Below are 27,331 nucleotides of genomic sequence, written 5' to 3'. Positions count from 1 at the left end.
TTGAATTTATTCTTTCTTTTAAAAACATTTTAGTGAATTGTATTGGGATGACATTGGTTAATAAAATATAGTTTTCAAGTGTACAAGTCTATCATACATCATTTGCATATTGAATTGTATAAATTTATTATTTCTTTTATATATTATACTTTTTATATATTTAAAGGGCTTTTTTACAAATCTGTAAAAATGGCAAGCTATTTTATTTTTCCCATTTTATACATGTTCTGTGTGACACAGTTAGCAAGTGGCAGAAATGGGATTAGAACCCAAGACTCCTGACTCTGTCCATAGCTTTTCCATTGTCTTTCCCCTGGACGGAATGCAGGCAACTTCTTCTGTAGAAGACATACCCATTTCCTTTCTCCTTGCCATGCACTGATAGGTTGCTGTGCCTCTGTCCTGGACTCCATTAAATCATTCTTTCCTCCATATGTCCCCTTGAGTGCTCCAGACACTTGGCTCAGCCTAACTTAACCAAGCTTAAAAATTTCAAATGCACATAACCATTGGGAAGCAGCAGTCACAGAGATATCACATAGCCTGTATATTCACTACACAAGAATTCTATGGGGACATTGATTTCTTATCCCAATCATACTGACTAAGAATGTACAAAGCAGATTGAGTGAGAGGCTTGAGCAATTTGTACAAAAATACAATCTGAGTGGACATGTTGCTGCCTGGATATTCCAGTCAAGAAAAAAGCTTGTACTCAAATAGCATGGATTTTGGGAGTTGGAACTATTTGAATGACTGTCTCAACTCTCATTAACTATGCTCATGTAGCCAACAACGTCTGGGTTATTTCAGCAAATATCTATCTCTGTTAAAGCCAGGAGATCTTTACAAGACTTTTTTTTCCCCCCACTAGGTCTCATTCACCTTTTAAGTGCAGGTCTTTTGTTTTTTTGTGGATTTTTTTTCTTTTGGTCTAAAATGAAGACTTTGGTTTTACCATCTGGTAAAAGATGGAGTCTGAGTGGAGAAAGAGCAGCTCTTGACTAAGAGGCCTGCTCTGGGTCCCACCCCACAGACCCTGAGTGAGGAACTCTATGGCTCAGTAGTCAGAGCCACTGCTAGGACCTGAGTAGTCGTGAGCTTCTTGTGAGGATCAAATGAGATAAAGGGTATGAAAATACTTGTAATTGTAAACTGAGCACCCCAAAATAGATGGGGTTTTTTTTGTTATTGTTTTTTAAGACTGTCTAACATTACACAGTGCTGATTGTCTTTAGTCTCCATGTGCTAAAAAAGCCAGTAATGACTCTTGTTACTTCAAGGGCTTTTACGGGAATGTGAACTTTATTTATTTAACAACAAACATGACTAAGTCACCTCCATTATGGTTATTTCAATGTGTTTCAACCCTCTCAACCCAAGTTAGGCAGCAAATGAGGGTGTCATCCAGCTGGTGCTTTACTTAATATAAGAGCCAAAATAACAGGAACTGGTTGTAATCTCACACCTCCTTCCCATCATATACCATGTGCAGCCATTGAGATCCCAGCATTACAAGTCTAGATTCAGACCAACTTTATTACTGCCTGAGACTAATTTTTTATTTTTTCTGAATGGAAATTTTAATTATGTGCTATTCATCCATAGAGTACCTATGAGCAATTAACTATTTCTCCAATCTATAGAAACTCAGAGCTCTCCTAAACTACAAAGCTTTCTCTGTTTTTCCTACAAATTCCATTCAGGCATAGAACTGAAATCACTTTTAATCAACTGCATTTTATCTCTACCTGGCAGGGATCTAGAAGTAAAAATACAAGATTTATTTCATTTTAATTCTACTATGATGCATTTAATCACAAATGCCCCAAAATGAAAAGATAATTTATCATTTGGCCCTGACTGAGCAACCCTCCTCAGTTGACATTCGTGAATCCATAATGTAGGGAGGAGGCTGCATGATTAAGTGTCCGATTAGAGAAAACAGATTAAGCTGGCAAACATAATAAATTTGGCTCATAAGCAGGATGGCTTTATAAGTGCTCACAATAACTCTCCTGTATAAAATCATGAACCACTTCCTTCAGAGGTGACTAAATTGAAACAGTTGGGGACATAAAGCAAATGCATCTTTATGGCTTTCTCTTTGAGACATTAAAAAGGTATTGAAAGGCATATCTGACTCAATCTATAACTAAAAGTATATTAAATAGGGAATGTGTAAGAAAAATATAAACTCACAAACAACAAAGCTACAACTTTTCAAGCGCTCTAGCTTCCACTTGCCAATAGTTATATCTAGCTCCCACGGGCTTTCAATGTCTTTCTAGGTACTCCATGTTTCCAAACATGGCCCAGCCATGCAGATACACCCTTAACCTTTATAATAGAGCCTGATCCTTTATAAAAAGAGGCTATTTTTTTTTAGGTAGGTCTAGCTCATTATGACAAAACACATAAAATTAGCAAGCTATTTCAGCCTTTGAATTAGAAGGAAAAAACATCCTCCCTCCTAGCTGAGATTCCATTCGCATCAGAGTAAACATCAAGGTTATGACTGATTTGAAGGCAAGTTCTGTGCAGTGCTCCCGAAAGTGCAGGTAGCAAGCAGTCTGCAGGCATCCTTACTTAGCTGGTCCCTGTTCCTGGCCTCCCTTTTTGAGCAGTGAGTAAAGGGATACTCTTCAGGCCCAACTTTATTTTTAAACCTACATGGCTGTATTCCTGGAGGCCTCTGCTGCCCTACCTGGCCTGAAAGAGAGTCAGGCCCTGCTCTGTCACATGCGCTCTGAATAAGGACTTGTCTATCCAGAGGCGGCCAACTTTGAAGAACTAGACAGGCAGGGGAGGTGGGTACGGGAATGGGCTGTCCGGGGAGTCTTGTCTTTAATGAAGGGCCATCCAGAGCCAGGTAGATTTCCCACGGGGAGGGGGACTAGGACCTGGAGGTGTAGGGGAACAGGGGCAAGCACATCCTTCCTTTCTGCTTACTCCTTTCTCCCTACTTCCCAATCTGAAGTTGATCTTAGGTTGGAAGGTGGTGACAGGGAGGGGTCGAAAGAAAGCGAGGTCCATGTGTGTCCCCATGGCCTCTGGGCGCCGGATCAGGCTCAGGAGCGCATATCCTGCAGGGTGTGTGGTGGGAGGTGGGGAGGATTTTTTTTTTTTTTTTTTTTTTTTTAAGGCCAGTGCTTCCTTCACTTGGCTGAGTCAAGGCTGTTTTCTTTGGTTGTGGGGACCAGGATTTTCCCTACAGGCACGAAGGAGTTTGTGTAGAGCTGGAAGGGGGCGTACTTCTGGGTGTAGACTGTAGTCGTGTGTGTACACGAACCTTTGTGGTCTCAACAAGACGAATTAACTTTATAACCTCAGCCATGAAAACCAGATGCAGGAATGTCCCAGGGGCTGGGAGGGGTGTCATGATTTTGTTACCGCGCCAGGGTTGATTTTACACCACTGGGTTTGTGGCTGGCCCTGTGTGCGGAGAACAGGTGTGGAGTCGATGCTCCGGAGGTGAGGAGGGTGCGGCACGTGCGCGGGGTGTCTGTGTTTGTGTGGCGGGGGTGGGGTGGCTGATAAGGGCGGGTGGCTGACGGGATAAGGGGCCCGCGGCGGCGCATGCGCGCTGCAGTGTCGCTGGCGCCCGAGCGTCTCCGCGCGGCGGGACTGGCGTTGGCGCTGGAGGCCGCCCTGGGTTGGTGGTTGGCTGCTGTCGTCTTGACCTCCGCCCGGAGCAGATGGAGTCGGCCCGCAGGCGCTAGCAGGAGGGCAGCGGCTGCGCGCCCGGGAGACCCTAGGATCCCCGCAGCGGCCACCGGTGGGGAAAGATGACCCGGTTTAAGAGTGAGGTGTGCTGGGGATACGGAGGGTGGACCTCTAGGTTTCCAGGGAAACTTGTTTGAACCAACTGTGCTGGGAAAGCTCCAGAGGGAGTATCTACATAATTTGACAATTTAACAGCCCTCGCCTCCCCCCCCCCCCTTTATAATTTTTATTTATTTATTTTTAACAGAATAGAGTTCTCAGGGAAAGATTAACTTCCCCAAGTCACACACCTATTAAGTGGCCGAACCAGAACTAGCAACTGGGTCTGGCTTATCAAGGTTTTTTAAACATACTGTCCTCACTGAGGTAGAGATGAATAATAGATAATATACGTAATTATTATTATAAAAGATTGAATTTTGGAAATATGGATGGTGCTATTCCTTGGGCATTCTGGACTATGAATTTGAGTTTAAGCTGGAAAAACTCAGCCACTCTGTCCTCCTTGGGCTGAGCTACTGGTCCCTTCATTCATTAAACACTTGCTCACAGTTATCAGTGCCAGGCACTCTTGCAGGAAACAGTAGGTATAGAGATAAACAAGGCCCAACCCTGCATGTGGAGCAGAAGAGAACATTCTCCAGACACCAGTAACTGACGCAGGTGAAGGAAACGCAATGGGCATCAGATACAAGGCCCTAAGGAAACTCGGAAGGAGGTGCCATTTCTAGCTGACTGGAGAAAAAACTGAGGGAAAGAGTGGCATTGGCCTGGATCTATTAAGAGTGGGTCATTTGAGGACATTTGGATTCCAGGTAGGAGGTTCAGTGTTAGCAACAAAACTCCAGGTGAGAGTGAGGAATAAGGAATCATTGGCTTTGCCTAGAATGTAGAGGTGAATAAAGGAGGCCACTATTATAGAGGGGACAAAGTGAGGAGTCAATAGTGGAGATCTTTGGAGGGATTCCAAGAACGACAGTGCAGTGGATATGGTGGTTCATCTGGCTGGGAGGGGTAACCCTAAACTGGAATGAGGATGTTGGACCAGGGATCTGTGCAGCTCTGAGGCTCTGTGAATTAGCCAGTCTGGGAGCACAAGGCTTCATGGAGCCATCTCAGTGTAGCAGGACTGTGGGTAGAAATGCAGACAGAGGAGGAAAGGGTCCAATTTGAACTAGAAGACTATCTATAGGGATAGCCTGTGATAGTGTTTCAGACTTGCATAGCATTCTTGGGAGTAGTTTGTCAAAATATGCCCTTAGTATTCTTGTGATATAGGTGGCCCCATGGACATGAGCAGCAGCAGTTAATCAGCCTGTCTCTCTCTGTGCAGGGAGCAGTTATTTATTTATTTATTTATTTATTTATTTATTATTTTTGATGCATCCCCTGCAGCTGAATGGAGCTCTAAACAGGGCAGCCTGTTTTGGCAGTTGAAAGAGAAAATTGGTTGTACAAAGATTACAGGCTTACCTTCATGCCACTCTTTGTTATAAACTTGTTAAACAATTTTGTGCAGGTGAACTGTTAAAATGAAGTATTCTTACCTGAAAGTTGAACCACACAGAGCACAGTAGAGGACTTTATAAATGCATTTTTAATTGGTTCTGTGTTATCATTTATGAAGCACTACATTACATGCTTGTTCCTGAATGAAATGGGTAGAAATGGTTCATATAAATCAAATTACTCAAACCAGACATGTTATAACCATTTCCCAAAGGTCTGAGCCTGGGCATCTTCCAAATGCTCTAGCCTCACCTGACACCACACCTACTGGAGGAGAGCAAGGCTTCCCTGAGAGACTACTTCTCATTACTCACTGGTTCCACATATGAATGTTTAGAAACTTCTTGTGTTATATGAGATATATATTTTGTGTGCTTTGCAGCTTTTCTCTCTAATGGGTATTTGGGAAGAGGGACAAGGTGAAATATGGTTTCATAGCAATTCCTTAGGTGAGTGATGTTCATCAGTGGTAGGAACGTGCAGTCTGGAATAAGAAGACAGACCTGGAATCAAAATCTAGTTCCATTACTTACTACCTTTGTGATTTGGGGTCTGGCATTTAACTCATCCAAGTCTCAGATTCTTCATCTGTAAAATGGTGATGCTAACAGTTGTTAAACAGTCTGGTGCAAGGAGGGCTGCAGAAATGTCAGCAAGGGATAGGGTGTAGGGCAGTGGTTCTCAAAGTGTGCACCAGGGTGCACTGGTGCACCCTAGAAGATTTCAAGGTGCACCCTATGGTATTCCAGAGAAATATATGCCTGTTGGGGACCAAAAAATCAACAGAGTTTTTGGAGTTTAGATTTTTGAGGGACAGAGGTGTGGGGAATTGGCTGTAAGCTGACAGTCTGCCCAACCCTTCACCTCACTTGCCTGATTAGGTTGCAAAAGGCTGTTAAGCTGTGGTGCTGGATTGTTTACACTACTCCCCATGTTCCCCGGAAAGATTGGAGGCAAGTTTCTTCTATCTTTTGTTTGGTGTAAAGTTAAGATTTGCTAATAGCCTCACTTTGCCCTATAAATAAAGCAAGATACAGTTTTTTGGGTGTGCTTTGTTCTTTCCAGCAGCAATTACAGGGCCCTCCCAACCCCGTATTTTCTTAATTCTGTATACTTTCTTAATTCTGCACTGTTCCCAGTTGGGACCTGGAATTACTAGCTGTGCTGGTTCGTGGCATGTGCCCAGATATAAAAATAAATATAGTTACTCTATTATACCATTTCATAATGGAAATACCACTCTTTTTGTTAATACATCATTATTATTTTTATTATTAACACATTATTATATTATTCTTAAATAAATACACCCAAATAAAATGGTTAGATTTTTCAAAAAGAAGCATGATATTGAAGAATCTGATTCTGGAAGTGAACAAAAGTTAAGTGTAAATAAACTAGGACTTGAAGGCTGACAGGCAGAATTTAATTTATAGCATTTTCCATCACTTAACACTGAACAATACGATTGGATTAGAAACCCATTCATGGAAGCTTCAAGTGACTTTGGTTTAACATTAACAGAAGAAGAAGAACTGGCATCTGTATCCACTGATTGTGGATTGATGATTAAACATAAGGAATTGTCTCTTGAAACCTTTTGGATTTCTATAAAAGAAGAATATGTGGCAATATCTAAAAAAGCTTTGAACATTTTACTACAATTTTCAACATCCTATTTATGTGAATTAGGATTTTCTACTCTCAGCATAATTAAGAGTAAGAAGAGAGGAATTCTTCGATGTGTTGACGAGGAAATGAGAGTTTGCCTTTCAAATATATGCCCAAACATTGAAGAAATCACTAGGACACATCAGGCTCATGTTTCACATAAACACAAGAACGAATAAACTTAACACATTCACCTTGGGACCTGCCAAATTTACTAAATCTTACTAAGAATGTATCTATACATATAAAAAGATAACTTTTATGTCGTTTTTAAAATTTTTAACCCCTCTTTTTTTTTACAAATTCTAAAAAGCATAACTCAAAAAATGTAACATAAAAATGTTTTTTAATGTCAGGATAAATTTAATTTTGTTGTATTTATTTCATTTAATTACCATAAAAGCACGGTTGGATTTTTTTTCTTTAATATTTGACTTAATTATTATAACATATTTCTCAGAAATTTGTATATAATACGCCTACAATTGTTTGTATGATTTTAAATGCACCTCGACTTCAAAAAGTTTGCGAACTGCTGGTGTAGGGTGTCTGGAGAGAAGCAGGTAGGGTAGTGTCAGGAGCCTGACCTTGGCGCAGGGCTAATCTGAGTCTAGGTTCTGCCCTTCCCTGCTGTGTGATTGTGGATGAGTTCCTGAACTGCTGTGAACATCACATTCTTCATCTTCAAAATGGAGGAAAAACATTTATCTATTTTGTGGTGTTGATCTGAGGATTACATCTACACAGTTTCTGGAAAATAGAATGACAGAACGATTGAAAGGACCATAGAAGGCCTTTCCACCCCAACCATGGAAAATTTATTTTTATCAACCCTGACTGTGTTTAAATATCCCCAGTGAAAGAAACTGTCTGCATATGGTGTTCCATTACAGTATTGGATCATCTTCAAGAAAAGAAAAATATTCTTCATATATGGTTCAAAACAGTCTCAATGTAACTTTCACATATTGGTCCTCTTCTGTGCTCTATTAAATCAAATGTCAAAATAACCTCGAGATGTTTTCTCTGAACCTATGTACTCTGATTGATCAATGTCACCCCATTTAAATTAATTAATAAAAAAAGGCATTGGTCTTTTTTAAAATAATTTTTTGAGATAATTGTAGGTTTATATGTATTGATAGTTGTAAGAAATAATACAGAGACATTCCTTGTACCTTTACCCAGTTTCCCTCAATGGTAACACCTTGCAAAGTTATAACACAAGATCATAACTAGGAGATTGACATTGACCCAATGGAGGTGCAGGCAATTTCCATCACCACTAGAATCTCTCCTGTTGCTTTTTTATAGCCATGTCCATGTTGCTCCCATCACTTCCTTAACCCCTGGGAATCACTATTGTTCTCTATTCCTATAATTTTGTCATTTCAAAAATGTTATACAGGCCCTGGCCGGTTGGCTCAGCGGTGGAGCGTCGGCCTGGCGTGCGGGAGACCCGGTTTCTTTTTTTTTTTTTTTTTCCTGAAGCTGGAAACAGGGAGAGACAGTCAGACAGACTCCCGCATGCGCCCGACCGGGATCCACCCGGCACACCCACCATGGGGCGACGCTCTGCCCACCAGGGGGCGATGCTCTGCCCATCCTGGTCGTCGCCATGTTGCAACCAGAGCCACTCTAGCGCCTGAGGCAGAGGCCACAGAGCCATCCCCAGCGCCCGGGCCATCTTTGCTCCAATGGAGCCTTGGCTGCAGGAGGGGAAGAGAGAGACAGAGAGGAAAGCGCGGCAGAGGGGTGGAGAAGCAAATGGGCGCTTCTCCTATGTGCCCTGGCCGGGAATCGAACCTGGGTCCTCCGCACGCTAGGCCGACGCTCTACCGCTGAGCCAACCGGCCAGGGCTGAGACCTGGTTTCAATTCCCGGCCAGGGCACATAGGAGAAGCGCCCATTTGCTTCTCCACCCCTCCCCCTCTTCTTCCTCTCTGTCTCTCTCTTCCCCTCCCACAGGCAAGGCTCCATTGGAGCAAAGATGGCCCGGGCGCTTGGGATGGCTCCTTGGCCTCTGCCCCAGGCGCTGGAGTGGCTCTGGTCACGGCAGAGCGACGCCCCAGAGGGGCAGAGCATCACCCCCTGGTGGGCAGAGCTTCGCCCCTGGTGGGCGTGCTGGGTGGATCCCGGTCGGGCGCATGCGGGAGTCTGTCTGACTGTCTCTCCCCATTTCCACCTTCAGAAAAATACAAAAAAAAAAAAAAAAATTAAAAAAAAAAAGTTATACAAATAGAATCATACGATATGTAACCTTTGTCATTGGCTTTTTTCACTCTGCATAATTCTCTGGAGATTAATCCAAATCCTTGCATGCATCAATAGTTTGTTCTTTTTTATTCCTTAGTAGTAGTACTTCATAGTATGGCTGTACCACAATTTGTTGTACACCAATTATTTACCAATTGAAGGTCATCTAGGTTTTTTCCAGTTTTTGACTACTGTGAATGAGCTGCTATGAACATTTGTGTACAGGTTTTTGTGTGACTATAAGTCTTGATTGTTTTCAGTCTCCGGGATAAATGGCTAGGAGTGCAGTTTCTGGATCTTATGGTAGTTACAAATTAAGTTTTTAAAGACATTGACAGACTTCCTCCAGAGTGGCTGTACCATTTTATATTCTCACCAGTAATTAATGAGTGAGCCAGTTATTCTGGATCCTTGCCAGCATTTTGTGATTACTATTTTTTAGCTTAGCTACTGTGTAGTTGTGTAAGGCTATCTCATCATGGTTTTAATCTGCAATTCCATAATGACTAGTGATGTTTAGCATAGTTTACTTGGCATCATGTCTCTTCTTTAACAAAATGTGTCTTTGTGTGTTTTGCTCACGTTCTAATTGTATACTTTGCTTTTTGATTACTGAGTTTTGAGAATTTGTTATATGTTCTCCATAGTAGTCCTTTATTGAAAATGTAGTTTGTAAATATTTTCTCCCATTCCATGATTCATTTCTTTGTCCTTTTAACAGATCTTTGACAATGCACAAGTTTTTAGTTTTGAAGGCATGTATTCAATGGTGACTCTTTACTTTTATGTATAGTACTTCTGGTGTCAAGTCTAAGAATTCTTTGCTTACTCTAGACCCTGAAGATTTTCTCCTGTGCTTTTTTCTCTATGCTTTATAGATTTACATTTAAGTTCATAATCCATTTTGAATCATTTTTTGTATAAAGTCCTGAGACTTAGGTTGAGGTTTATCTTTTTCTTATTTTCCCACTGTCAGTTTAGTTGCTCCAGCAAAATGATTTGTTCAAAATCTTTTATAAAATAGTGTATGACCTTGGGCAAAACAAATTACCTACCTGGTTTTGTTTCCTCTGTATTAAAAGTGATGGGGTTGCATTAGGACTCGATGGGTGTTATTTAGGCTCCATTTCTGGAAGGTCTGAGGTCTCCAGAGCCTCAGCAGCAGCAGCAACAAGAGCAGATGGGGCTCTCACACCCCTCCTTGACTCCATTCAGGGCAGGGCTGCTTTTCATGTTTTATGTTTCTGAGGGTTTATCTGATATTTGATTTGATGCAGGGCCTCACGGCTAAATAGAAGGTTGGTGAGCACTGACTTCGATAATATCTGAACTACCTTTCTGCAGTAAATTCTTGTGATTCTAAGTGTTTGGCGTCAGAAATCACTTTCCCCCTCACATATTAGCCTTTAGGCTTCTTTCATTGTTTCTTGAGAGCTTGCTCATACGAAATATTTTCCTTGTGATCCTGTCATCCCTCTTTATAAATATAACCAGCTTCATGAAATCAAATAAATTACATTTTGTAAGTTGGTTTACAAGTTATACGTCAGAATTTAAAATGTGTTAATCTATTAAAATTTTGCAGTGGAATCATCCATGCCACAGGAGTATTGTGGCTGGAAGAAAGGATAAGGAACAAAAACTGCACATAAGCCCCGAACTGATCTTTCAACACTTACAACCAGCCCTGCCTCCCCTAGCGTCCACCTGCCGAGCTCCTACCAGCTCACAGAGCACATGCGACAGTTTTTAGCCAGTTCATGATAGGTCATTTGCAACAACTTTTTGAGATCAACAATTCAGCCTGCCTTACGCGTTCTTATGTCTGCTTTCAAAATGAGGAAACTGAGACTCAGACACTTTGAATGACTTTTCCAAAATAACAGAACTAGCAAGTTAGAACACCTGAGACAAGAACTCATATATATATATATATATATTTATGTGCCTTGACTGTGGGCCCTCAGCAGACCAAGTAACCCCTTGCTTGAGCCAGCGATGTTGGGCTCAAGCTGGTGAGCTTTTGCTCAAACCAGATGAGCCCTCGTTCAAGCTGGCGACCTCGGGGTCTTGAACCTGGGTCTTATGCATCCCAGTCCGACGGTCTATCCACTGCGCCACCACCTGGTCAGGCAAGAGCTTATATTTTTAACGCCTAGTCCTGTTACTTGACTTTCTATATTTTATAAAATAAAGGCTTCAATGGGTATTTCCAAAATGTTGGGATTACAGATAAAAAGTGATCTTTTTATCTGGAAAATAGGTTAATAACATAATAAACGCAAATAGTTGTAGGTTTTAAAAAAATTAACTAAGGTTTATTATAATAGGGCATTTGAAAAAAAATGTTACACTACAAAGTGCTCTCTGTTTAAATGATGGTGATTATTGTGAGCGTAGCTAGGTCTCTGAATTTGAGCAGACAGCTGTGTGGGCTTGCTGATTTCTATTCATTGGAAATGTGTTTGTTTATATTATAGTACATTATCGATTTTTCCTCTTAGTACCCACGTGGCCAAATTGTGAACTGCCATATTAATAAGACTCAAACATATTTGACAGTGTGGTTAGACTTAATAGTTTCCATAAAGTTGTTTTAATAGTTATTTTTCAACAGATGGACAGCTTATATTGCGCTACATTTCTGTACCAGTGTGATGATTGAAGTTTTCAACAGATGGCATACAAATACTTGGGAAAACACCCTACCAATATTAATTTATTATAAAAAAGACTTTTAGCATGCCAGAGAAATGGTAATTTGTATTCACAATTCCTTAGCCTATGCTATTATAATTATAAATGAGATGCTTGGAAGTTTCCTTTCTGGCACTTGGATTTATTTTGTAATTGAGTATACACATCTATATTAGATAATGAGGAACACACTGTTGTCAATTAGATAGTCCACATGAATGTAGCATTAAATCTCCTTTTGATTATTAATGGATGTATATAACTTCTTCTTGCTGAGTTGTTCTACTTCTGTGCCATAAATAGAAAATCTAACCTTCCATAAAAATAAAATGTAACAGACTTGTATGTTCTTTTTGAAAAGTATTGATTTACAAAGAAAAAAACCTCATGAAACTTAGAGTTTGCAGACATATGCATCATCAGTATGATGAATTCCCCAACCTTCCAAATTACCTCACTTCAAAGCGGACCACCTTGCCCTGTTTCTGGAATCAGTAAGTGAGGAATTAGACAATAAGCACGGCAGTGAGGGAGGGGTGGAAATCTGTGGGGGTGTTTGTGGTAGTTACAATGACAAAGAGCACTTACTGATATTTAGTGGGTGGAGGCCAGAGTGTCTAGACATGCACAGCACGGTCAGCGCAATGTTAGCATAATGATAAGTAATATGAAGAAAATAAGTCATAGGAACAGGATAAGAAATACTATGGGGTTTCTATTAAAACATAAATAGTCAACTGGGAAACAGGAAGTGTCCTGTATCCTACTAGATGCTTGAATATCTGAATGGACACTCATCAGGGCCTGGAGCTTATGTCTGCTTAAGTTACCTCACAGGGTAAGTTTTGTAATACAGTATTTTTTTCTCTTTGATTTTATTCTGTTATATAAAAGGCTGAAAGACATCTAATCTTCTGATTTTGAATTCTGACATTTTCATGATCAATAACTTAAAGAGTATAGATTAAAAAATATTTTTGTAGTAATTTATATGGTAAAACAGATTTAATATAAATATCCTTCCCTTTTCAACTCCAAATAGGGCATCATGTTAATCTTTTTGAAATTTTGCCTATAGGTGAATAATATGATCTGTAGGTTTCTGGGCTTAAAGAGAGAATTATAAAATGCTTATTATAATAAAGGGGCCTTGGGGTTTATCTGGATGAGAAGCATTGCTGTAGAAAATTAAGTAATAGCTGACAAAGTCTTTCTCCACTTGTCCACTTGTGCACGCGTAATTCAGTGTTGGAATCGTTCAAAGAAACAGACAATGGCGTGAGTCTAAGTCTTTTAAAAGAATTGTAATCCCAATAAATTCTGTCTCCCTTGTTTTCTATAGAAGTCTTTTTTTAAATTTACTGATTTTAGAGAGAGAGAGAGAGAGAGACATACAGACAAAGACATTGACTGGTTCCACTAATTTATCCCTTCATAGGTTGATTCTTGTACATGTCATGGCCGGGGATTGAACCTGCAACCCTAGAGTATTGGATCAATGCTCTAATGAGCTGAGCTAAAAGTGACTGGGGGCCACTTCTATGGTAGTCCTAAACACATTTTCATTTGGCAAGTTGTATAAACTGGCTTGTCTTTATGTTTGTCATTACAGATGGCGTTTAATGATTGCTTTAGCTTGAAATATCCTGGCAACCCCAAGCCGGGGGACTTGATTGAAGTGTTTCGTCCTGGCTATCAGCACTGGGCCATGTACTTGGGTGATGGCTATGTTATCAACATAGCACCTCTAGGTAAGGTTTGTTTCCAACAGCTCCTGGGAGCTTTTTAGTTTTCTCATTATAAGAAAGAATTGGAAATGAAATCATAAAATTAAACAAAATAAATGTAGAAAGTAGATAAATATAGTTGATCTAGGTTTAAGGAAGAACATTTTAAAATTAAAGTAACATTAAAGAAATCACAAAGACCAATTAACATTAAAATTTAAAACATCTGGTTTCTATTAAAACGTAAATAGTCAACTGAGTAAGTATTGTAATACAGTATTTGCCACAAACATGACAAGAGTCACTGTTTTTATATATCACACAAATTGATTATTTTATTCATTCAACATCTATTTACAGATTAGCCAGTATATGCCAAATGCTATTCTAGATGCTAGATGTTGGTCAAATAAGTTTGTAAATATGATATATATGTTTGCTCACTTATAGTTTGCATTGGGTGTGGGGGACAGGCTGTAAGCAGGCAGGGTGGTTATAGCCTAAGGCTTAGTTTTAAGACTAAGCTTTTCCCCACACCCTTGACTGATTGCATGATGTGGGGTGGTGCACTCTCTAGAGGAATCCAATTATGTCTTAGATAAGTGACTTTGTGTCAGAGACTTCCTTGTTTGTACAATATATTGGATTAAAGGTTTTCATTTTTATATTATAAAGTGGGGCAGACCAGGAGCTTGCTCTCTCGGTTCCTGCTGTCACCATTGCAGGGGCCTCCCTGATCCCTTGCCCTTCATGGGAAAAGCTGGTTTTCTGCTTTTCCCTTGTCTTCTCTTGTGGTTTGCCTGTCTTGGTGAGACATCAATAAACAGAATGCCCACCATCCTCTGACTCCACCATTTCTTTACTGTCTGCCTTAATCCAATGGGAACCTGCATGTGACTGGCCACGATGGCGGCTCGTGGCCTTACACCAGAGATACATAAACCTCTCCCTGCATGGTGGAGCTTACATTCTAGTGGAGAAGAGAGGGAGGGAGAGAGAGAGAGAACATAGACAGCAATGTTAGCATAACGATAAGTAATATGAAGAAAATAAGTCATAGGAACAGGATAAGAAATACTATGAGGTTAAAGAGTATTACAATTTTAAATGAAGAGGTTGGGAAAATCTAAAAAAGTAACATTTGAGAACTTCAAAGAGGTGAGACAACCAAGCAGATGATATTTGGTGTAAAGCCGGTAGCCGTGGCCAACATCAGAGCTGCCTGGCCCATGCAGGTTCACATTAGATTCAGACAGATGGTAATGAAACAATGGAGCCAAAAACTGGTGGGCCATTACCTTTAGTCCTAGCTTGCACCCAGCGGGCAAGAAATACACACAGTGGGAAAACACTTCCCTTTCTATTCAGGGCTCCCAAAGCCACTGACTTATCTGAGTTTCCTAGAATCAAAGGTTTCTAGCTCACCAGCCTTATTCACCTCTGTCCTCTATCTCCTTCTCTCTGCACAAACTCTGCACAAACTGACTTCTCCTTCAGCACTCCACCATCTTGGCTGCTTCTCCTGGCCTCCTCCACGTGGCCTTTCTCTGCTCTCCTCTCTAATGCTAACCTCAGGAACTGAGAGTGAGCAAGCTCCCGGTCTGCCCCTCTTTATAGTATAGAAATCCAAACCTTTAATCCAATATACAAACAAGAAAGTCTCCAATACAAAGTCACTCATCTGAGGCATAATGGGATTCCTCATAAGAGTGTATCACTCCTTTACATGCAACAGTCAAGGGTGTGAGGAAAAGCTTAGTTTTAAAACTAAGCCTTAGGCTATAAGAATCCTGCCTGCCCACAGCCTATCCCCCAAACCCAATGCAAACTATAAGCGAGCAAACACATACATCATATTTGCAAACTTATTTGACCCACATTTGGGAATAGAGTCTATTGGTCTCAGGTCAAGTAAACAGCAAATACTGCCCCCACCCCCAAATGAATAGGTAAAGACTTAACGAACAATTTAGAAGAAGAAATAAAAACCAATACCTGTCTTTAAAGGTTTTAACTTTTTAGTCATCTAAGAATTGTCAAATAAAATGACAGATTTTCTGTCTGTCACATTAGCAAAGGTTAAAGGTTAAAAACAATGGTAATGAGCCTGACTAGGCGGTGGCACAGTGGATAGAGTGTCAGACTGGGACGTGGAGGACCCAGGTTCAAAACCCCGAGTAGCCAGCTTGAGTGTGGGCTCATCTGGTTTGAGCAAGGCTCACCAGCTTAAGCCCAAAGTCACTGACTTGAGCAAGAGGTCACTCGGTCTGCTGTAACCCCCTGGCTAAGGCACTTATGAGAAAGCAATCAATGAACAACTAAGGTGCTGCAGTTAAGAATTGACGCTTCTCATCTCTCTCCCTTCCTGTCTGTCTGTTCCTCTCTGTCCCTCTATCTGACTCTGTCACAAAAAAAGGTAAAGATCACTGTTAATAAGGGCATAATAAAACAAACACAAAAATATTGTTGATAGAAATATAAGTTGATAAAATAATTCATGTAGTAAGAGTCTAGTTGATAAAATAGTTCATGTAGTAAGAGTCTTAAAAGAGTTTATATACTCTGATCCTATAATTATACTTCTATGAATCTATTCTTGGGAAATATCTAAGAGATACACAGTAACATTTCAGTATAAGGATGTTCTTGTCTATCTCATAATGGTTGAAAAAACAGACAATAGCTAAATGTTCAAGAGAGGAGTGGTTAAACAAATTATTATTTAGCCACAAAATATTAGGCATCTTTGTTTGGCAGGATTCTTTAGTTTTAACTAACAGAAATCAAACTCAAATTAGCTTAAACAAAAAGATAACTCATTGTTTAACCAAGGGAAACTACAGAAAGGTTAGAGATGTTGTGGCCTCCGGGGTACCTAGACTGAGAGGCTTGAATACTATCAAGACTCTCTATCTCAGGACTGTACTTTTCTCTATCTGTTCTTATTCCTCCAGGCTATGTTTTTCCAAGTAGCTAACTGATGACCATCAACACCCTTAGGCTCTCATTCTTATAATCTTGTGACTCAACAGAAGAGACAGCTAATCCTTGCCTGTTACAGTTAGAAAAATCATGGAGAACAACTCCAATTTGTCCCGTATGGGTCCCGTACCTGTTGGTGGACCATCACTATGCCCATGAGAATGGGACATCATTAGCCTAGATAGAGTCTTTTCCAGAAAGAAAGAGGCAGTGATGAGATATGGTGCTAGATAGACAAAAACAATAGCCACTATAAAAGCCATTAAAAATCACATTTCTGGACATGTTTAATTGCATGAGAGGTGATCCTTGTTTGATATTTATTTGAAAATTCCAGGTTAAAATGCAACATGTAACATAAAACCCAGTTTGCAAATAATTAATATACACACACATGCATGCACCTATACATGTGTTAATAAAAGACATAGTAGAAGTACATCAAAATAATAGCAGTTATTTCTGGGTGGCAGGATGATGGATGATTTATATTTATAAGTTTATACTGTATTTTTTTTTATTTTCAAAATATTTAGAAATGAGCACAAATTATAAGGAAAATGTAGGCAGATAAATAGCCTGGAGTAGTTTTTTCTTCAAGATACCTTTAAGGAGAAGTGTTTATAGGCTTAAGTCTTACTATCTTGAGAACTTTTACTGAAGTAGTTTTTGCAATATTTTCAGATGGCTGCTTCTTCTTTTAATGTCTGTTTATTGGTTATAGCAAGAGAGGAAGGGAGAGAGATTGAGAGAGAGAGAGACAAGAGCATCAGTCTGTTTCTGTATGTGTCCTAACTGGGGATCGAACCGGCAATCTCTGTGCTTCAGGAAGATGCTCTAACCAACTGAGCTATCCGGCCATGGCAGATGGCTGCTTCTTGTTCTAGATTGAAAATGGAAGTGGCAAACAATATGACATTTATGACACAGAGCTGGTAGTTTCTGCCGAGTCTGGTGATTAACACTTAGCAACTCTCCATATTACCTCTGCAATTTTCACGTCTGGAAAATATATGAAATTTTGGTGCTGTACCCTTATTTTTGTGTTATGAGTTTTATATTAACATGGTCCAACCACTGGGCTATGATTCTGTAGACTGAAATTCAGTTCCTGTTTCTGTTTTTAATTACTTGAAATTCTTCAAAAGTTTACCTAAGTTTCAACTTCCTTATCTGAGAATTGATTACATCAGACTAATAAAGAGTTTAGGAGTTCTAACTAGAATATATGTGCTCTAAGAGCTTATAAGGTATAAGAACATTCAATGTGTAAGATTTGGCATAATGGCAATTGTTGCCCCAGTGAATAGGAGCTTGACAGATGGAAAAAAAGAGAAGTGGGAAAGAAAGAAAGTTTGCTTTCAGTCATCACTAAAGGAGAAGTGTCTAAACACTGCTCATATAGAGACCCTTGCCGTCGTGATTTATTGGAACAATGACCAAGCATAGCAGTCTTGGACAGATGGAGAGGGACTGAAGGCTGGTGTTAGAGCTGGACATTGAGGGCTTGTCTGTCCAGCCACAGACACTGACTGCAGCAGGCCATGATACAAAGGGCCCTGACACTGTAGGCAAATGCTTACGCATAAAGGCAGCTAGGATGGAGTGATGGGGCATGAAGCATTGTAACAAGTGGTTAAGCCACAGCATGAAGCACATGTAGCAGACAGTGCATACTAGGTGAGGTTCAGGTTCAAAACTTGGTTTCTTGACCAAGGAAACTGGCAAGATAAAAGCAGTGGCTCTGGGTGACTTCCTTGGCCTCCATCTTACCTCGGGGCCAGGGAACCTTGCCGGGTGGGATGCGCTGCACTCAATAAAGCTTTTGTTATTCCACACTTCGTGGCTCCAGCCCCTTCCTTCCTTCTTGGTGGGGAAAAATACCTTACATTTTGGTGCCAAAAACCCAGGAGGAGTTGAAGTCCGCAAGGACCGCTCCTCTTCCCCATCCTCTCCGAGAAAGAACCAAGATCTCCGACCTTCCACCCACTTCGGCGCAAGGTGCAGTAAGTCCCCTGCCTCCAACCTTCCTCTCAGTTCTTTCCACCAAGACTCCCTGTCCGAAACCGTAGCTACGTCAGGGAAGTCTTTCCGTCTGAGTGCATGTGCTTGTGGAGACATTCGGAGCACATCCACTTTACCTTTTCCATCCGTGGCCAGACCTTGAGATTTAGGACGCTAATACTCAAATCTGACCACTCCGAGGACTGAAGGCGGCCATGGGGGCACAGGAATCTCCCTCCCTAAAGAAGAAGAAACTGTTCTTCTTCTCTGCTGTGGCCAGGCCACAGAACCCACTGAATTAGCTTCCTGAAGGGGCTTTTGGTGTTAACACCTCACCAATTTAACTACCACCAAAAAAGCTGAGAACTGATTGGAGATTTCTTATATACATGGCTTCTAATTATTCACGCACCTGTCCTTAATCTCTGTGCCACCTGTTCCACTGTGCAGGCCTTTTTCTGGCCAGAGAAACCTCACCTAAAACCTCCACTCCTGATCTTTCCTTCTCTGTGGACTCCCAACTCTCTTTTTCTCCTGCCTGACCCCCAGGGTCGCCCCCCCTCTCTTGGGACTTCTCTGGTCCCTCTGTGGACCTCTTTTGTGCTCAGATCTCTTCCCTCTGAGAGCCCCCTCCCTTTGCAAAAACCTGTTTCTTATTCACTACTACCATCTCTCTTTCTCCTCTCCTGCTGGCCAGGGGCCCTTCCCTTCTCCACTGTGTTCTTAAAAAAAAGCAGTGGCTCTGCCTGAACCCATCTCACCCCTCACAGGAGTAGGGTACTGAGCAGATTTCAAATTGGACCCAAATTGAAGTCTAGTTGGAAGAGTAAGTATAAAAAGTATAGAGGAGGGTAAGGAATGCAGCTTAGGTGTTAGGACAACCCTACTAATCATAATGCAGTACTGCTGAAGCCCAACAATATTCATTGTTAAGGTTTCACATGCTGAAAAAGACTGCTTTATTTAAAAAATAGACAACAATTCTATCTGTACTATGTTAGAAATATATACCAAGATCTCTAATAATAATAATACCAATTGATAAAGAACTTATTACTCAAGAAGAGGTACAGTTTCTTACCCAATTTGCTCTTGGGGAGATATAAATTTTCCAAAATTTTCTTGCATTCTCACTCATATAGGATTGAGTAAGTGTATTGATAAATTACAATGAGTGCTTAAGGTTGGTAAGATGAAGTGATTTCTGGTTTGATGATAAGTTCGGAACAGAGTTGGGTTTAGTTATCTGAGTACTTTCTAAGTCTTTAGATGGCATTGAAGTTCACTGGTCTGGATCAGTATTGCCCACTAACCAGAATTCTCCTTATAGAAGATAGCATTCCTGCATCATTTACAAGTGCCAAGTCCGTGTTCAGCAGAAAGGCCCTGGTGAAAATGCAGCTCTTGAAGGATGTTGTTGGAAATGACACATATAGAGTAAACAATAAATATGATGAAACGTACCCCCCTCTCCCCATGGAAGAAGTCATTCAACGGTCAGAGTTTGTTATTGGACAAGAGGTGGAGTATGACATACTGGTCAACAACTGTGAGCATTTTGTGACTTTGCTTCGCTATGGAGAAGGAGTTTCAGAGCAGGTGAGTTCTCTTTAAGGGATATGTGAAGAGTTTCTTACATTGAGAAAATAGTAACTATTGGCGATGATAAGGTTTCCAGGCCTCATACAAAATGACAAGAACAAGAAAATATGAGAATACTGAAGGACAAAGCAGGAAATTGAGTTGTCCAAGGTTATACAGCAATTTACTGACTAACGTGAGACTAGAACATGGATATAAATTTAGAGTAGAAGGGAATTGAAGCAGAATCAAGACCACAGCTTTCTATTAGTTTATTGCCTTTTCCTCGTCAATTTCCCCCCCATTAACCCATACAGCAGTCTTAAATCAGTGACCTTATAAACTGAAAAGAATGTTCTGAAAAGATTATAGACTTATTTTTTGAGTGGGAGTTCATTTTCCAAAAACAGATAATAGTTCTAATATTCTTTTCCATTAAGTGACACAGGCCAACTGATGACATATCTTGGTAGGTTTGTAAATGGTTTTCTATCTCCTTATAATGCTAATGTCAAAGAAATTTTATGCTTTTAAGTAGACTCTTTGTTTTATTGAGCTTTTGGATTATTTTTAATGGTGTAATTGACCTTATTTTCAAAGTAGCTTGCACCTTTGTCATCGACCTCTACTATGTTGTAGTATAGCAGATTTCTGAAAGCATACTTCATTCAGTTGCCTTTTGCCTACCTGTCATCCCACCAATTCAATTCCAGCTTGATATTTTAACCTAAAAAATTTAAAATGTGGTATAAGAGAATGAATACATAAGGCTTCTGGTATCTTAAAATGGTGTATCAGTTATATAAACATCTATTCTAAGAAATAGGGTTAAAATTCTTTCCATGGATGGGTAGGAAAATGGGAAATGAAATGTAGGAAAGGATACATTTATTTTCATTAGGAAATTATTTAATTGAAAATTTATTTTTAGTAGGAAATACATTAACATAGTGAACGTACTACTCACATGGAACAATAAATTGCTTCTGAGCCAGAACACAGAGTATACACACAAATGCCTGCTCACCTGTGCTTCGGAAACTAATGGTGTAGCTAGAAATTGAGTCCATTTTTCTCTGTTGTTCATGATAAAATCAAAGTCCACTGCATTCAATAAACAATTTTTTTAAATATGGCTAAATAAGAAAGAATTAGAGTCATTTTCTTGCTTTGATTCTCACTTGCAGTCCATCATCTTTTTACCATTCATATCCAGACTCAAGACCAATAAAAAATTAATAATTTCTCAACAATGAGTGGAACTGTTAACAGGTTCTAGTGAAGATGGTGCGGTGACAGCTTCGAGAACCTACCTAAGCTTTGGAATTCTGCTGCCCTAAGATAAACCTACATCTTTACCACTTATTAGCTGGGTGACTTTGGGCACCTTGTTCATCAGTTTTCTAATTTATAAACTGAGATTGTTTTGTAAATTATAGTGGATATTTGAAATCTCTTTGCATTCTGTAAAATTACATATTATCCACCCTAATAAATGCTGGATATTATTCTTTTTCTTTTTTCTTTTTTATACAGGGATAGAGATAGAGAGTCAGAGAGAGGGATAGATAAGGACAGACAGACAGGAACGAAGAGAGATGAGAAGCATCAATCATCAGTTTTTCATTTTGACACCTTAGTTGTTCATTGATTGCTTTCTCATATGTGGGCCTTGACCGTGGGCCTTCAGTAGACCGAGTGACCCCTTGCTTGAGCCAGCGACCTTGGGTCCAAGCTGGTGAGCTTTTGCTCAAACCAGATGAGCCCATGCTCAAGCTGACGACCTCAGGGTCTTGAACCTGGGTCCTCCGCATCCCAGTCTGATGTTCTATCCACTGCGCCACCGCCTGATCAGGCTCGATATTATTCTTAATTGCACTATTTTAGGATTTTTTTTTTTTTTTGTATTTTTCTGAAGCTGGAAACAGGGAGAGACAGTCAGACAGACTCCCGCATGAGCCCGACCGGGATCCACCCGGCACGCCCACCAGGGGGCGACGCTCTGCCCACCAGGGGGCGATGCTCTGCCCCTCCGGGGTGTCGCTCCTTGTGACCAGAGCCACTCTAGTGCCTGGGGCAGAGGCCAAGGAGCCATCCCCAGCGCCCGGGCCGTCTTTGCTCCAATGGAGCCTTGGCTGCGGGAGGGGAAGAGAAAGACAGAGAGGAAGGAGGGGGGAGGGGTGGAGAAGCAGATGGGCGCTTCTCCTGTGTGCCCTGGCCAGGAATCGAACCCTGGACCCCTTGCACGCCAGGCCGACGCTCTACCACTGAGCCAACCAGCCAGGGCGATATTTTAGGAATTTTATAGATCTTGTTGGCACTCTTTAATAAAATCTCTGCTGATCTAACAGGAAATACAGTACTGAAATTATTATTTTTATTACTATCAATAATGCTCCTAGGAATAGCTAGTCTTAGATTAGTTTTTTGGTTCCCCTTAAGGCTTTACTGTCACCAGAGTTTTACCTTTTCCAGAATGCCATGTAGTTGAAATTCTACTAAGCAATATGCATTTAAAATGTCTTTATGTCTTTTCACGGTTTGATAGCTCATTTCTGTGTGTAACTGAATAATATTCCATTGTCTGGATGACATTCACCTACTGAAGGACTTTCTGGTTGTTTCCAAGTTTTGGAAATGATGAATAAAGCTGTTATAAACACTTGTGCAGGTTTTGTGTGGATGCAAGTTTTTGCCCCTCTGGATAGATACCAAGGAGTGTGATTGATAGATTGTTGGGTAAGAGTGTGTTTAGTTTTGCAAGGAACCACCGAATTGCTTTTCAAAGTGGCTGCGTCATTTTGCATTCTCATCGTCAGTGAATGGGAGTTGCTCTTGCTCCACATTCTTACCAGCATTTGGTGGTGTCAGTGTTCTCGATTTAACTGTGCTACTAGGTGCATAGTAGTATCTCATCTTAATTTACGATTACCTAAATTTGTATGATGTTGAGCATCTTTTCATCTGCTCATTTGCCATCCATGTATCATATTTGGGGATGTGTCATTTGATTTTGCTCATTTTAAATTGGGCTGCTTGCTTATTTTCTTATTGTTGAGTTTTAAGAGTTCTTTGCATATTTTGGATAACAATCTTTATTACATTTGTTTCTTGCAAATGTTCTCTCCCAGTCTGTGGCTTGTCTTTTCTGTATTTTAAAAATATTTCTAAAGTCAACATTTTTTTTATTGTGGTGTCTGAACAAGTTATTAAACTGTGTCTATCTTTGTGGGAGATGGCAGGACTCGTGGCTCGGCGGGGACACACAGCACACCTTGACTGTGCTGCACGTTCCCCGCGATTCAGCCTGAGTCTCGGGGAAGGGGGCCATTGACTAACCCCACAGTCAGCTGTGACCCAGCCACACTGTGTCTGGATGTAGCAAGCCAGGTTCCGTTACCGTGTCATTGGGCACGTACAGGTCCTCAGACTGAGGCCTTTATTGTGTGGCCCACAGACAGAGAGCCCTGTACAGCAGTGGTCCCCAACCTTTTTTGGGCCACAGACTGGTTTAATGTCAGAAAATATTTTCATGGACCGGCCTTTAAGGTGGGACAGATAAATGTATCACGTGACCAAGACAAGTGTCAAGAGTGAGGCTTAGACGGATGTAACAGAGGGAATCTGGTCATTTTTAAAAAATAAAACATTGTTCAGACTTAAATATAAATAAAACAGAAATAATGTAAGTTATTTATTCTTTTTCTGCAGACTGGTACCAAATGGCCCACGGACCGGTACCGGTCTGTGGCCCGGGGGTTGGGGACCACTGCTGTAGAGGATGAAGTTTACAGTCGGGTTTGGTGGCTTTATAATCCTAAGTAAGCCATGAAGTTAAAGCTCTTGATCATTCATGCTAGTTCATCGAGAACAGCCCTGGTTGTTATAATTCTGCAGGCCAGATCCATTACATATCATTCCAAGGGACTGTTCAAATTACATGGGTTTTGTCCGTCTGTATAGAATGCAATTTGAAATAAGCATTTGGGTTTGGGAACATGCACATGCTGCCGAAAGTGGCTTTATTATCATAGTATCTGCCCTGTGTGATCTTTGCTTTAGGATCAACTTGCCCATCCCCTCCCCAGGCCTCTGAGATTTATGGAATTTCTCTCACTGTTGTGTTTCTAAGTAGCTGAAAAATACTCAGGAAGTTAGGTCTGCATCTAGCTGCCCACCCTCAGGTCCCTGGACCCTGAGGTTTTCAGAGCTAGACCCTGCTGCCGTGTGACACCTCTGTTTAAAGACCCCAACTGCACCCTCCTGTTTTTTCCTTGCCTACCACTTTTCTCTGCATCACACTTTCAGGGGAGGTCAGCATCAGCCTGGAACTGTATGAGGGTTGGACTGAGTTATCATCTCTGATCCCTTGTCTAGATATTGATTCTGCCCGCCTTTGCAATTCTGTCCTGTGTCTAGTGTCTCCCTGCCCCTTCTTGCACGCCATGTGCTATGTGGGTAGCTCTAATGGTAGGGTGAATTATGAGTCTCTCCTGGGAAATAACTCAGGTAATGACTAATTTAAAAATATGAATAAAATAAATAACCAACCAAACAAATAGATAACATTAGAATTGTAAACTAGAATGGGATTCATCAGTTTGCTAGTGCATTTCTCCCTGGCAACCAGTGAAGGTGTAAAGTGGGGAGTTCCCATCTCAGGGCTCTGAGGTGGCCATGCAGGTTCACATTGGATTTGGGCACACGACAAAGGAACTGTAGAGTCAGAGGATGGTGGGCCATTCTGTTTATTAGAGTCTCGGAGGAGCAAACAGGCAGGGAAAACTGCTTCCCTCTCTCTCTCCAGACTCTTGGGGGGGGGTGCGGGGGGTGGACACACAACCATTCTCCAGTAAATAGTAACAAATAGCCCCTCCCAGTGGCGACAGGCAATCTGCAATTTGCAGTCTGCCGCCCTGAGGGCAAGCACCTGCAGCCTTACATAGACTATACACACGTGGTGCTGCCCCGTGCTCATGCACCAATCAGGCAAAGTGCAAGTGAGCAAGCCTAACACACTTGTTACACACTTGTTACACACTTGTTTGTCAACACAGGCCATGTTTCTGCAGACCACAAGATGATGGCATGGAGTGAGTGTGCCTGTCACTGCGCTTCCTTCCTGGCCATGGCTCTTTTTCTGCCTGTTCCCCACAGAGAAGCTGCAGTTAGCAGTCCACAGTGGTAGCAGGCTCAGTGGGGAGGCCTGGGGGTCAGGGCATTGCTCAGATGTGAGCTGAGTAGGCTTTCCAGCACTGAGGATGGTCTTCCGTGTCACTTGGGGAAACTCTTTTGCTTTGTTTGAGAGCTGATTCTTAAATTCCAGAGAACAACTGTTGTTTTCAGAATACTGAAAGTATCTGACACTGAAGTATCTGAATGTAACCTTAGGGTAAAAAAAATGCACTCAAACCCATGCAGATGGAAGGCAAAATTAGTCAAGTACCATGAAAATCATGAATATTCATTATATCCCTCATCATGATGATGATTAATACCCTTAAAGCTATAAATGTCTGAACTCTTTTATGGACAATTGAGCTTGAGAGTGGTTTATTTTACTTTGTCTACATGAGAAATTAATTTTTGACATGATAATTAATTTCACTATTGACTTCTTTTCAAGTTTATCAGAATACAAATTGTATCTACCAAATAAGAGCTTACAGATATTTAGGTCAGATCACTCAGATCACATCCCTGAATTATTTTGCTAGCAGACATCTTGAGTCAGGGAAACACACACACTTACAATATTTACCCTTACACTCAAACAAAACAGTGTGTGTTTAAGGAGTAGGGTGGTAGAAAGGATGAACACATGGTTCAGGACAACCAATAGCTAAACATTCTGGCCTTACAACCTTGGGCAAATCACTTTCAACTTCTTGAGTTTTGAAAAACAGGAAAACAAGAATAATGCTAGCTTCCAGGTATACTATGATGATTAGTAGGATTGTGATAATGAGTTTATGAGTAGTCAGGAACTATAGAAATATAAAGACTACCTAACTACATATATGTGTGTGTGAATCTATATCTTTGTCATAATTATAAAAATTATAAATTTATTCATTTACAAAATTTAAATTTTGCATTGCGCATTCAATTTATTCATTGTCCGTTAAGATGGGGCTTCAGTTTAATAAACAACCTAAAGCTTGATTGTAGGAGACCGAGATGCCTGTAGAATAAGATGTGGTATTTGTTTGCTTGTCTTTTCTCTCTAGGCCAACAAAGCAGTAAGCACCATCGGCTTCATGACCGCTGTTGCTGGAGTCTTCTCCTTCCTGGGTTTGTTTTCAAAAAGACAAAGAGCAAATTACTATTAACAATTTACTGAAGAGATATTGGAACTGAAGGAATTTGTAAGGAGGAGAAAAAAACCTGAGATGAATACTTATTTTCAATGCATTGTTATTATTTCAAATGCCAATGATGGATGACAGGCTCTTTAATAAATTGCTTACTGATATTATCTCATCGTTGAGCTAAGGACATTTTTCTCCCTATTAGCATAGATTTTCTGCAGCAGCTTGAACAGGAAGCAGTAGCCTTTTGAGTGAGCCAGCAGAGGATCTTAACAAAATCACATTATTTTTTATCTTCTACTATAAATATTATTTTCCTGTCCCCAAGGGTGACTATTTGGTATTTGCCAGAAGGAAGAAGAGCAGATTATATGTGATTTTGAAAAAAAAAAAAATGATAAGAGCTCCAAATTGTTAGGGTTGACGTCTAAATTCATACTCTTGGTCAGAAAAGAAATTGGGAACTTCAGCATTTGGTTAGGCAGTTTGAGGAACTTTGATTAAGAAGCCATTTGAGGGTGCACACCTGTCTCCTTGCTCCTGCGCAGATGGGTGGGGGGATGGGTGAAAAAAAGACTCTTTGCTCGAGTGTTTCAAATCCAGTGAGTTTCCCTGAAATGACTCATTTTTCAGAAGTCTGTGACAGGGAAGAGTGGGCTGTTTCTTTTACTTACATTGTTCCCTTTGGGTTTTGATCTATTTCAAGGGTTTTAATCTTAGAGATCATTAAAGTAGGCTTAAGGTGCGTATTTAGAAAACAATATCCCATATTGCTTTTTTTAAAGGCTTTTACTATGAGTCAAGGAGAGTAAATTTATTCTTGCATTTTATTGATTGTGTGTTGAATAAAAACAAACTACTTTTTAA

The 27,331-nt window shown here is 40.6% G+C and overlaps 1 protein-coding gene across 2 annotated transcripts; it reads left to right on the top strand.

Moving 5' to 3' along the window:
* The first annotated feature begins 3,604 nt into the window (after positions 1–3,604).
* PLAAT1 (phospholipase A and acyltransferase 1) lies at positions 3,605–27,331 on the top strand. 2 transcript variants are annotated; one of them, XM_066347565.1, is made up of 4 exons: positions 3,605–3,778; positions 13,472–13,610; positions 19,903–20,171; positions 26,384–27,331. In XM_066347565.1, the coding sequence occupies exons 2-4, from the start codon at positions 13,472–13,474 to the stop codon at positions 26,483–26,485; spliced, it is 510 nt and encodes a 169-aa protein (XP_066203662.1). In that variant the 5' UTR covers positions 3,605–3,778; the 3' UTR covers positions 26,486–27,331. The 2 variants fall into 2 exon arrangements, with proteins under 2 accessions (XP_066203662.1, XP_066203661.1); XM_066347564.1 differs by having other exon boundaries at positions 3,605–3,809.

This window comes from Saccopteryx leptura, chromosome 8 (genome assembly GCF_036850995.1).
Source record: "Saccopteryx leptura isolate mSacLep1 chromosome 8, mSacLep1_pri_phased_curated, whole genome shotgun sequence".
NCBI lineage: Eukaryota > Metazoa > Chordata > Mammalia > Chiroptera > Emballonuridae > Saccopteryx > Saccopteryx leptura.
The sequence above is the reverse complement of the archived record's forward strand: the minus strand, read 5'-3'. Positions and strand labels throughout refer to the sequence as shown.

Coding starts and splice junctions, on each gene's coding strand:
- PLAAT1 (XM_066347564.1), top strand. CDS start 3,789: ATGACCCGGTTTAAGAGTGAG. Junction 13,611..19,902: donor TATCAACATAGCACCTCTAG/GTAAGGTTTGTT, acceptor TTCTCCTTATAG/AAGATAGCATTCCTGCATCA. Junction 20,172..26,383: donor GAGAAGGAGTTTCAGAGCAG/GTGAGTTCTCTT, acceptor TTTTCTCTCTAG/GCCAACAAAGCAGTAAGCAC.